Source organism: Clytia hemisphaerica, unplaced genomic scaffold, assembly GCF_902728285.1.
Source record: "Clytia hemisphaerica strain Z4C2 unplaced genomic scaffold, Clytia hemisphaerica genome assembly, whole genome shotgun sequence".
NCBI lineage: Eukaryota > Metazoa > Cnidaria > Hydrozoa > Leptothecata > Clytiidae > Clytia > Clytia hemisphaerica.
In genome coordinates this window covers 142,852-155,089 of record NW_027103486.1, presented here as the reverse complement: position 1 = coordinate 155,089, position 12,238 = coordinate 142,852, and the positions used below count along the sequence as shown (strand labels likewise).

The 12,238-nt window shown below is 35.4% G+C and overlaps 1 protein-coding gene across 1 annotated transcript in view; it reads right to left on the bottom strand.

Moving 5' to 3' along the window:
* The window catches only part of LOC136798622 (receptor-type tyrosine-protein phosphatase epsilon-like), a 39,764-nt gene extending 28,828 nt beyond the window's left edge, over positions 1-10,936 (bottom strand). Inside the window, exons 1-10 of the mRNA XM_067055255.1 lie at positions 10,750-10,936; positions 6,326-6,673; positions 5,915-6,160; positions 5,472-5,599; positions 4,505-4,661; positions 3,877-4,167; positions 3,376-3,485; positions 2,700-2,901; positions 1,645-1,755; positions 1,294-1,458 (exon numbers count right to left, since the gene is read on the bottom strand). Coding sequence (XP_066911356.1) covers positions 1,294-1,458; positions 1,645-1,755; positions 2,700-2,901; positions 3,376-3,485; positions 3,877-4,167; positions 4,505-4,661; positions 5,472-5,599; positions 5,915-6,160; positions 6,326-6,673; positions 10,750-10,783 — 1,792 coding nt within the window. The 5' untranslated portion in view covers positions 10,784-10,936. The remainder of the gene's footprint in view (positions 1-1,293; positions 1,459-1,644; positions 1,756-2,699; positions 2,902-3,375; positions 3,486-3,876; positions 4,168-4,504; positions 4,662-5,471; positions 5,600-5,914; positions 6,161-6,325; positions 6,674-10,749) is intronic.
* Positions 10,937-12,238: the final 1,302 nt, after the last annotated feature.

Sequence of the window (12,238 nt, the reverse complement as noted above, 5' to 3'; positions counted from 1 at the left end):
TCGATGAAAATCCAATTCCCCTTGAAGATCGAATTAGAGAGCATCAACTGTAGTTGTTTTCTAACGGAAACACCGGCCGGCAAGCCGGACATTGACCCTTCTCTGTTAATAAAAATGGAAACAAGGAAGTCAAAATCCAGCTTTTTTCGGGTGCTTCCGTTAGAAAATATGATATGACGTCATCTAGACTTAAGCATAACAGGAATAGAATATTATATTTTGAGGAAAGAATTTTTTGGAATCGAAACTTGCATAGTTTAAGTTAATACTCGATTCCACATGGGGGACGACTGTTTTGTCAACTCAATCAATTTCTTCTTATTTGATTATCAGTTTTGTTATAAATCTTTAAAAACCACGTCCACTTAGCATTTTCTTACCAAGCAAGTCTATATTCAGGAGTTACGGTTTCGTGTTGTTCCGGTGTAATTTTCGTTTCGTTACGGATCGAGAGTGTTCATATTACAGCCAATTCGATTGACTTCAAAATATGCCATTTTTGCCCTGATTGCCAATTATTTTGCATTCGATTGACAAAAATTTGGCAAATGTGGCAAAATTTGAGTGCCATAAATGCCAAATAAAAAAGATGTGGTGAATCTGGCATTCTTGGCATTTCTGGAACTTACCTCCATACGTCTCCATACAAAACACTGTTCCCACGAGACCTGTGTTCTTTTCGCTCCAATTTTGCCACTTTTGCCAAAGATTTTGAAAAATAGAAGACCTTCCAATGCTAAAGCAAAACAATGCCGATCGGCAATTTGATTGGTTAAAAAATCGTTTGTTTACAAACGCCGACAGAAAACTGCTGACTAAGCATCACAAAACAGAAATCATAATGGCGGCCTAGCGATGTACAAATTTGCCATGAAGCTGTGATCTTTTGACATTGAAATTGTAGATTTGGCAAAGTTGGTGAGTATGGCAAATTTGGAAGTCAATCGAATTGGCTGTTAGTTTCGAAACGCTTCGGGGCAAGAAAACGGTTCCGATGAAAATAGTGGAGAAAACCGTTTGGATCTGTTTTGCTATGTAACGGCTTCTTTTTTGACTATTCGAATTTTGACGTTCACACTTGTTTCGGAACCGTTTCTTTTCGGAGCGAAACGGAAGCGTAACGTCCGAACATGGTCTATAAGTTCAATAAAATCTGATGTATGGTTGTTTTGTGCATTGTGTCGACATCTCAGGCTCATTTTTAGGTGGTTTCAGCCAACTATAAGATATCAAATCAAACTACACCGTAAGGGTTAGGAACGTTCGGTAAAGTGGAGTAAGTATATTAAATACCAGTTTGAATCCATCTAGTAGCAGGAGGACCAAACAATTCTTCTTGGGTACGCCTCTTGATGGTGATAGCAGATACTGAAACGCTGTAATTCCTTCCCGCTTTTAAACCAGTCAGGATTCTTTCATTGGTCGGTGTATCAATAAAATCGAGATTCTTCTCTGAGTCTAAGGGGATTAAAATGAATAGTTTCCATAGAAAGTATAATTTATGCGGGAATCACTCTCAAGAAAATTACTATAATTACGATTAAGCGTAAAAATTTTACTTGAAGCGATTGAACTTTAGTTTCATGGAGATTATTATTGTCTGAATGCCCCTCTGCTATCTTATTGATTAAAGAATTTTCATACCTTCCTCATAGCGTATTCGATATCGATTAACAGATGTCTCAAAGTCCCATTGTATTGTGATGGTTGTATCAGTGCTCGATATTGCTTTCAAGTTGGTTGGCGCTGATGGGGCTGTGAATAACAAAGAAATAAATTAAATCATTAGAGGAAAAAATATTGTGTCAGGTACTAAAATCTCAGACATCATGACTTTTAGTGACGTGGTGGTACTGCAAAAAAGCTCAAAAATAATTTTAGTACCATGTGTACTAAAATACCAAAAAGGGTGGTCCCTTAAAGAAATTTTTGAAAAATCTTAGTATTTTGTTCTAAAATCAGCCAAAATGGAGCATTTTTTTAACAATTTTGGAAAAAATTTGATTTTTTTTTTCAGGAATTTTCGAAAAAATCTTCAGAAATCTTTCAGAATTTTTCCAATTTTTTAAATATTTTTTAAAAATATTTTTATGTACAGTTCAGCACAGTTTAGTAATAAAATTATATTATTTTGCAGATTGATGCACTAAATTCGACTAGGTTTGTAACAATGACCCCATTTTGGTAAATTTAAAGCCGTAAAAGGGCAAAAAATGGGTGGTATCTATGTTAAATTGCTCAAAATAATTTTAGTACATGTGTACTAAAATAACATTTTCGAAAAATAGGTGGTGGTATGTCAAAAAATAGCGAAAATCCTTTTAGTACTCATGTATGTCTTACATTTTAGTACTGACCCCCCCCCCTGATTGTGTTAGTGTTATAAGGTTTTTTTCAATATCCATCTTCTTTGAGAATAAATCAATTTCAAAGTTGTGGATGTACACGTTTTTTATAAGAACAAACTATATAAGACCATAAGGCTTCGATGGCCAAAATGTTAAGAACAAGTTAATAACATTTTAAGGCCTTGAAGACTCTAGAACATCAAATTTCATAAAAAAATGGACATAAATACTAAAAAAATAGCGAAAATAAGAACATGTTAAGAACATTTTTAGGCTTAAAACTCAAAAAGTTAAGAACATCCTAAGGCTTTAAAGTTTCAAAGAAGGAGAACAAAAATAAGGTGTCAATACTTTTTTCATCAGTTTCTCGAACAATTTCAACAATATTATAGCCAACAGAATTTGAAGCTTTAACTTTGATTAGATATATGGTTGACGCTTTTAAACCAGTTAAAATGTGTTCATATTCTCTTGCAGTAGTAGGGTCAGCAAAGTCACTGTATAAATTTGTCGGCTGGAAATGATCTGGTTCGTTATAAGGAACATAACTAACCTAAAATGAAATAAATTGAATGTACAACTGACTGACAAATTTTAGCATTATTTTAGAATTTGAACACCTTTCCTAAACATAGGGGGGATGGAACTATGCAGCAGGACCACTACCAAAAATGGTAATGGACTAGAGGGCTCTGATACATACAATGAGTTACAATGAATCATTGGCAAGGTTAGCAGCTCTTAAAACTTTAATAAGAAAGATTGTAGTGAGCAGGGGTTTTGCTTTGTTTTTGGACATGGTAGGCTGGCGAATGAAAAATTAACTCTTGTGATTTCCAGATTCTAGGTCGGCAAATTCTTAGCAAGCGCAGTGTATTGATTAGCGTAAATATGTACTTGAGGCGGCGAACCAAACTTTTCAAACGGCGAATCGTATTTTTTTTTGTGCCTTGGACCAGCAAAGTTCGCCGTTCGCCAGGCCTAAATAAGACTCTTTAGTGAGAGTAATTTGCAATGTTTAACTTACAGAATAATTGACTCTTTTATCATTCAGTTTAGTTGGCTTTTTCCAAAACAGCTGCATCAACGAGAAATTGTTGTCATACACTACATTCATATCCTCTACGCCATCAGGAGCTAAATATAGAAAGAAATTAGGCATGGTGAAATTTTTTAATGTATTACTACTTACTAAATTGTTTTTAGTATCGACAATGAAAAGTAGCCTGGCTGGCAGTAGATTCATACACCAAGGCACAAACATAAAAAATGTAGTTATGAACAGTAAATAATGTAAGGTGATCAAAATTTTTGCCTGCTTTAGAAAAAATCCAGCCAAAAATTTGTTTCAGACCCAAACACAAGAGAATTCATGATATTCATGATGTAATGTTTTCTACGGAAAGACCCCGGTTTTAGCCAGTAGTGGCAAATTTACACTGGACAAAAGTTGTATAAAATTTGCCACTACTGGCAAAAACCGGGGTCTTTCCGTAGAAAACATTACGTTACGAATATCATGAATTACCAGCTGGTGAGGTTGAAACATCAATAATAGGTGTTGTTATGGTTTTGGGATCAGTTAGTGTCTTGTAATATCCAACAAAACTGTATAGACAGTAAGGTTTGAGTGACTTGAATTCAACTTCTGTATGGCTATCGTTCACCACTTGTTTACATTGCTTTTCGTCATCGCACCGAGTTACCATGGTGATGCAAATCTGATCGTATGTGACTTGATTTAGGTTCTTGTTTGCGGTGAAATCAATTTTAAGACTTGAAGAAGTGATGTATCTTGATGTTAGATTGAGAAAAGGGGCTTAAAAGTGAGAAAAAATATTAATAGTGTCATTATTTGCAAAATTAAAGAAAAAAAATTTAAAAATATTTTTAGTACTTCAACAAGAAAGGCTATCACAAATTCTGTTGTTGTTTTGTTTTGAGGAAAACTGCTTTTCAATACATTGGATGCTAAAAAGATGTTCTAAAGCCTACTGAAAAATTTATCTAATTGATGCCTTAGGTTACATCTAAAAAAAGTTATAAATCTAGAGAAATTTTATGTGCAAAGAATATTCCTGCGCTATCAAGGAAAACAAGCACAAAAAATTTAGAGTATGCAGAAAAATATTTTTCCGAAATAGAAAAATACTTACTGGCTTCAGAATCAATCCTTTCAAAAGCACTGCACCCATGCACATTACACGCAGAAATGCTGAAGCTATGCTGATGGAAAATATTCAGATCAGGTATAAGGTGCTTCAATTCAAAATCCTTTGACACATTAGCATGGAAAACATGGTCCAAATAAATCTACGGCATAAAAAAGAAAGAAAACATATAACCATTAAAAATTAAACCATTAAAAAAGTCTTAAACAAGGCCGAACCTAAAAAACTTTTTGTTTCCGGTCCACTGGTTGACGAAAAAAAAAGTCATGCGGGCGACCGGGAAAAAGTTTTTTTGGTCCTTTTCATGATTTCTAATAAAAAAATAAGGAAGAAAAAAATCATCTCTCTGGCTGTTAGTGTATTGCCCCACATTCTGTCTTTATATTTTTTCTCTCTTTCTCTGAAAGAAATGTGTTGCTATTAATTGCAAAAAGCTGTACTTTGTGATTTTTTTTTCTAAGAATCAACTAACTTTTCATTCTAATAAATTGATTTAATATGCATAACACTATTTATTTGATCTTTAACGTCCAGAAAGCATGCTAAATAAACAAACTTTTTGTGTTTTTGTGTTATATAGGAACGATGTAACAGTTTGAATGAGTCATGAGTAAAGCTTTTTAAGAAGAAAGTTTCATCTGTTATCTATTTGGTTCTTATGAGAAAAAAAATGCGGCTGGGTGACGACGAAAAAAAATTGCACCCGGCCGGTGGACCGGAAACAAAAATTTTTAGGGTCAGCCCAATAATAATAAGAAAATATCTAGAAAACACTTTTAAAGTGCTTTGTACCAGTGGGGTCTTGTTTTAATGCTGGAGTTAATTATTAAACATGACATTGTGAGAAAGGTAAGGTCTTTCTTTGCTTGGTAAAGTCAACTATGGTCTGCAAATAATAAGAATGATAGCTGATCAAGCATTATTGTGATAAAGTGGGTTCAAAATGACTTACCTGATAATGTGTGATAAAGGATTTTCCAATCTTATTGCTTTCGTTCCAATAAAGTGTATATGATTGTTTTGACTTTGATGGAGGGGATTTTGTGTAACGGAAATTTAGTACAACTGAAGGCTCAGGTGCTTAAAAAGGAAATCATGAAAAGGAATATTGTGCTTTAGTCTAGATTTTACTATTACTAAACATCATCATTTCTGTATATTTTTTAGATGATAACCGGCTTTACAATCTTCTGCTGAATTTTTGAGACCAAAAAGTTCCTTTTCTACATTTCACTAAAATGGAAATCTGTCTTAGAGAGAAAAACTTTGAACAATGTAAAAAAATATTGTTACTGCAGCTTGTTTAACTGCTGCTCACACACACAAACTCTAGGAGGGTTAGTAGTCTAGCTAAGAGAAAGGAACCAGATTAAATATTCTACATTAAATAAATACCTTTCACAGTAATAAAGACTGTCTTAGCTGATACTCCAGCCCGGTTTTTTGCCGAGCAAGTAAGCCTGTTCATTTCGTAAATTCTTTCATTAAATGTATCTCTGGTAAAAACATTATTTCCTAATGTCCATGATATTGTTAAGTTCTCCAGAGGCTGTGGTGTTACTTTACATCTTATGTTGACAAAGTCACCTTTGAAAATATCCAAATTTGTATTGGGTGGTTGCAAAGCCAAAATTGGAGGTACTAAAATTAAAAAGGCCATATATACTTTATATATAAATAAACATATTTAAAAAGTTTGGTCTTTCAAAAACACTAGTTAGCTGGCTACAGCCCTAAAAGAGAGGTAAGCTGTAAAAGTAGACAAATATTGGAAAATTACTCTTTAGGATAAAATAATAAACTTACTAAGGACAGTGAGTTTTGTTACTTCTGATTTTGTCACAATATTATTTCCATCCTTTGAAACACAAACATAATCTCCTGAATCAGCAGACTCAAGACTTTTGAGCACAAACGACAATGTCTTATCATCTCCAGTCCACTCGAATCGTTCATCAAACAACTTCTTCTCATAACTTTCATTTGTAAACAAAATTGATATTATAGGTATACCATCTTTAGTGAGATTCAATGATGGGAAAGTTAGGTTTTTTGAAAGTTGGTATTTATCGTAGTTGCATGATACTTTAAAGCTGTCTTTTTTCTGAACCAACACTATTTGATAATTGTCTGCTCCAAGGGCCAAAACAATGCCTGAGAAGAAAAATATCTTTATAAGTGTTGATCCTTTTGGTAATTTCAAATTCAAAGGTCATTATAATTCATAGTGTGAAGAGGGGTCTGAAATAGCCCCTCCCCCATTTATTTTTTTATTATCACAAACTAAAAATTGGGAAAAATTTCCAATCCCCCTAAAGCCCTTCATGAAAAAAGTTTGTTGGGGGGGGGGGTGGGGTAACTATTATAATTTAATCATTACTGTATTATTTAATGTCTTTCACGGACCCAAAACAGCTGATTGGTTTGCAAGTGATGTGTGATCAGTCAACACGTCACTTGTAAGCAATCTGCTATTGTGTCTGTGGAAGACATTGCAGTGTTGTATATGATGAATACCAGGTCATCTAAAAGAAAGTATATATTATGCTCAAAACAACATTTTTTAGTTGAATGCACTAATGGATGCACTAATCCTAAAACTCTTAAAATTAGGAAGGGTGGACAGGCGAAATTTTAAAAAGGCAGAGCAGCGTCCACTAGGGGTCAAAAAGGGCACTTTTTCTTCTATTTTTTTCATAAAAAAGGCTTTTTCACCAGTATTTTTTACAATTCTTAAGGGGCAGCGTCCGATACTAGTTGACGTTTTTGATTTTTCAAGCAAGAAATTCTGTAGAATGATAAAATATGGCTTGGCTGGATCCACCATAACAGCAGTGCCAAAAAAACGACCATGGAGTTTTCATCCACACGGTACTAATTGAAGTAATTGATAGGGATAGAAGTAATCAAACAACCACTTATCGATTAACAATCGAATGTTGAACATATACCAAAATTTCAAAAAAAATAAATCCCTGTACTGTACAGGGTACTGATGCCACTGATGGGTTTGATGCGGCAGGGCTGTGAGGTTTCGTGCATGTGGACAAAAGGTCAATTTATAGGGGACCATTCTCACCAAGCCACCACTTGAAAAATAAACTACCGTCAACTGCTCTAACTTGGGACCATCTGACAAAACATAGGACGGCAATTCGGCCACCATTTCACCGAGCCTCCAAAGTCTTTTGACTTGAATTAATTAACAGTGTATTCTCTTTCGCATAGAGTAGGCTATTAATCAAAAAGATAAAATTTTAATTCAAAATAAATCCGTAGTGGAACACACGCAACTGTCTGGAACAAAGAAGACCAAATTAGTGGCAAAACGATGGAGCGTTCGACACACTTGTTATTTGGTAATCCCATCAGGCGATAGGTGGTTAGTGGAATTGGTGGTCCAATTCTCCAATCTGCGTCCGCTTTGATTGAAAACAAAAAGTTAAAAAGGGCACGCTGTGTTATCCTGACATGTTATGACAGAAAGTATGATTGATAAACTTGGTGGAGCTATTAACAGCATAGCTAGAACCTTGATATTCCAGGATTAGAAACGCTATATATACCTGTTATATCTTTCTTCTTTAAAGACAGTTAGGAACATTTGGCGAGTTCCTGTACGCGACCGCGATCTAAAAAATCATAACAACACTCATTAAAAAATGACGTTCGTGTCTTTTTGCACTTTTTTTAGCCTAGACGATGTAGCAAACATAGTAAATATAAGCACACTGTGCTTTTAATTGGCTGAAGTTTTTTTTTGCGTCGGAATTTTTTTTTCAAACTTTCAGCAATGATTGACCAAATTGTTAAAATGAAAATTATCTAGCGCATTTTTTATCTTCTTATCTTCTTAATATTTGAATTTAAGCACATAAGTTATTCTTATAATTATTTATATTCATTAAAACACCGTTCGTTGTGCGCTGCGGTGGAGTGTATGACGTAACTCGCGCGGTAACTAACTCGCTTTATGTTGGAAGATCATATTTTGGGCGTTTTGGCGTTACCACCCTCGAAGCTAGTGGGCGCCCCTGTCTTTCCGCAACTCTTTCCACCATTTTAGATGGCCATAACAATAGATCCAAAAGAGCGCCATAATCTTGGAAGAATTGTTTTGGTCTCCAGCTTTGGGAAGTAGTTAGTAGTAATGTTTTTGGTTGTTTTGATGGAAAAATAGTAAGAAACTTAATTTTACAAGTGGCATTTAGTTTTGCTGGCTTATAGAATGGCAGGATCCTGGATGGTTTCCCTAACTGAAAGAGTCAACAAGCCATCAACATCAATAAATTACACACATTTCCTCAGAAAATTTTAAAATTATCTGCCCATTATGTTTTTTGAAGCAGTTCCGAAATTAACCAATCGGGTTATGTATCAGAATTCCCATGGGAGTTTCTTTTCCTAGATTGAAATAGACGCATGTCGATATAGACGATCCAACGGTATACTATTTGTATCTCTCAGAAAAAAAAGCACTTACTGTAAGTTGGTCTAATGTCGACATCCGTCTTCTAATTTCGACACCCTTCTTTAGAGATAGGAACAATAGAAACTGAGGAAGGTCGGAATCGCTGATTGACTTTGATCAGCGCGATGAGAGGAAAAATCTTTAGTCTATCAGTGATTTCGACCTTCTTATTATTCCTATCTATAAAGAAGGATGTCGAAATTAGAAGACGGATGTCGACATTAGACCAACTTACGGTACAGAATGACATAGCTTATCATTTGAATAGACCTTTTTTCAAAGAGGCCACCCTGTTGAATAATTATGTAGTCCAGCAGAAAAACAATGATAAAACCATGCATAATTATTACAATATACATGATACAGTAATTATGCATGGCTCTATCATTGTTTTTATGGCTGGACTACATAATTATTCAACAGGACGTCCTCTTTGAAAAAAGGTCTATTACCCCCGTGTTTGGACCATTCTATCGTTGGCGCAAAATAGGGCGGAAACTAAGTAGCACCCACAGTGCAAGATTGCCGCCTTATCTTTATTCGCCTGCACAAGAACGCAAGCTAATCATTTTTTCTTGCACGCTCAAGGGGAAAAGGAAAGTGATCGATATTCTTTGAAGGAAAAACGTCAGAAACGAACCCAAAGACCAAAAGATGTATTCTGTTGTTGAGAATTGATCCTGTGAAGATGAAACAATTTTTTTTCGGAACGCTGAAAAACTCTAATTTTGATCTTCCTAAGGTAAAGAGGTTGGGAGATTTAGGTTAGCGAGGCAAAAATCACTAAAAAGCTGGTAAAATCGTAATCCTCAAAAATCGAAGTTCCAGCCTCACTGATCAAAACAATTTTGTTGTCAAAGAGATTTAACAGTAAGTGAAAATACAGCCCAGAATATCAACAGTCCCATGTTTCAACCAATCGTTCCATAAAAGTGTTAGAGCAGTTGACGGTGTCAATTAATGAGGAAAATTCCTTACTAGAAAAAAACAAAGAAACAATTCATTCAGGATCAGTTTTACCCTAGGAAAAATTCTATAACAGGGGACAGAAAGATTAGCCTGGGAATCCATGCTATGATTTCTTCTTTGATAAACTGATGGCGAAATGTATAGAGCATGGTATGGCCTGAAAGAGGACCCTGCCGACGCACCGGACTGTCCGGTGTATTTGTCCGGTGGCAAAAAGTATCCTTTCGCTACACCGGACGCAATAAGGCCGGTGTCAGTCCGGTGTTGCATATAGGGAATTTTGGACGCCGGACATTTATGAAACAAAAAATCAAGAAACACCGGACGCACTGGACTGGTCATGTCCGGTGTTTTGATTGTCCGGTGGAAATAAATATCCTTCTCCGACACCGGACATACGACTTCTTTAAGTCCGGTGTAGAGATTGTCCGGTGGTAAAAAGAATTCTCATTTTACACCGGACTTATGCGTGTCCGGAAAACATAGCCAACCAAATTTTGTTATTCTTTTATTGGTCACACTTTCTTAGAGAAAGCACAACTTTCGAAATTTGGTTTTTATTTTAGTAAGTGAGGACAGTGCTAAATTCGAATTTCCCACTGTAAAAAATGTGAGTCCAATATTGGACTCACAGCTCGAACCCGTCTTGTGTACATCAAATTATGAAAAAACACACGACGGTTCTCCTGTCTGCAGAAAGACATACCATGAAGGAGGTCCAAACAAAATAATATCCAGTTAAATTTTAAATATCAAAATGTATAAAAAAAAACAGCACTCATATCCTTACCTAAAAAGACAAATACCAAGAGATTGAGGTTCATGACTAGATCAAATTCATCATTTAGAACAATATTAATATGTAATTAAATTAATTCAAATGCAAGAAAGCCGTCGGTGTTCTTGTTCTGTTCTCGATTTTGAGTGTTTTTGGCTGTGCAGTTTGCTGAGATTTTTTTTCGCATCGCGGCACCGCCTACCATTTTTAGATTCGAATTTTTTTCGCAGAGGCTAAATTGGAAGAACTCAAATCCCGGCTAGTTAGATAAACTAAAAATGGTAGATAAAGAAGTGAAATTTTTAAGTTCCTCTTGGAAACGCTGCTGCGATTTGCTGTGAAAGGTATTTTTTTCCACTTTATATTTTTAAACATTACTTCTTCTGCTTTCTTCCTTCAAACCCCACCAATCTGAAACTAACAAACGATTTAATACATTTTCCAATCAATTCACTTTATTAAAGTATATTATTGTTGAAATTGACTAGCCGTATTGTATAAGGGTTGCGAAGCGATCCAGACTCCACCTCAATTCGCAAGTTGCTGGCAAAATAAGAGACTCTCTAAAAACCCCTCTAATAAAGCTGCTATGGAGACAGGGTCGTAAGAGCCTTAATGCCCCAAACACACCACATAATCCACGGAGGCACAACACCACCCGCCGCTGCCCGCCGCGCATCGCTCTTATTTCTATTCTAGTGTAAATGGTGCCTTAATAAAATCGAACTATATTAGTCGAACGATCGAACATTTTTATTCGATTCGAATCACGAATCGTCTGTCGAAATCATCAAAACATAAAAATAAAACAAAAACAAAAATGTACAAAGATGGCTTGTTGGTTCTTGGGCAGTTTTCTTTCTTGACAAATTCGACAAATTTGATTATCTCTGTACTTCTTTATCATAGAATATCCACTTGGTTTTGCAAGGTAAGTTTCGTTCATTAAAAGAGCACTCCTCTCCCGCCCGCCCGCGCGACTTGCAAAAACCTCTCATTAATTGACCTTATTTGATACTTGATACTTGCTGTTAAAAGTCAAGGGATGATGAAGATCCTTTCTGTCAACGTTCAAACTAATTTGTTTCCATTTAACAGCAAAATAAAACATAAAAACCGAAGAACCACTGCTTAGATTGTTAGATTGCGTGCCGCCCGCGCGGCATTTGATCAACTTCAGATTCTAAGTCCGTGTTTCGGCTTCCGGTAATTTTGTTGCTGTTCACTGCTAGGGTACACCATTTTAAAACAGCATTTTTCGCAGTCCTAGCTACCAAACCGAGAAAGTTTTCGTGGCTTCAAGCCAAACCATTCAAGGTCATTTTGATAAAATCATCGGTTTGAAGATGTGATTTATATAGCAAATTTTATAGCAAATTTTCGCTTGGGATAGAAGTTAAAGGTACGTGCACAATATAGCAAAACTGCTTCGCTCATAAATTCGCTTCGCAAAAAGTTTCTCTCTTTAAAACTAATTTTCTCGAAATCTAAAAGTTTTAAA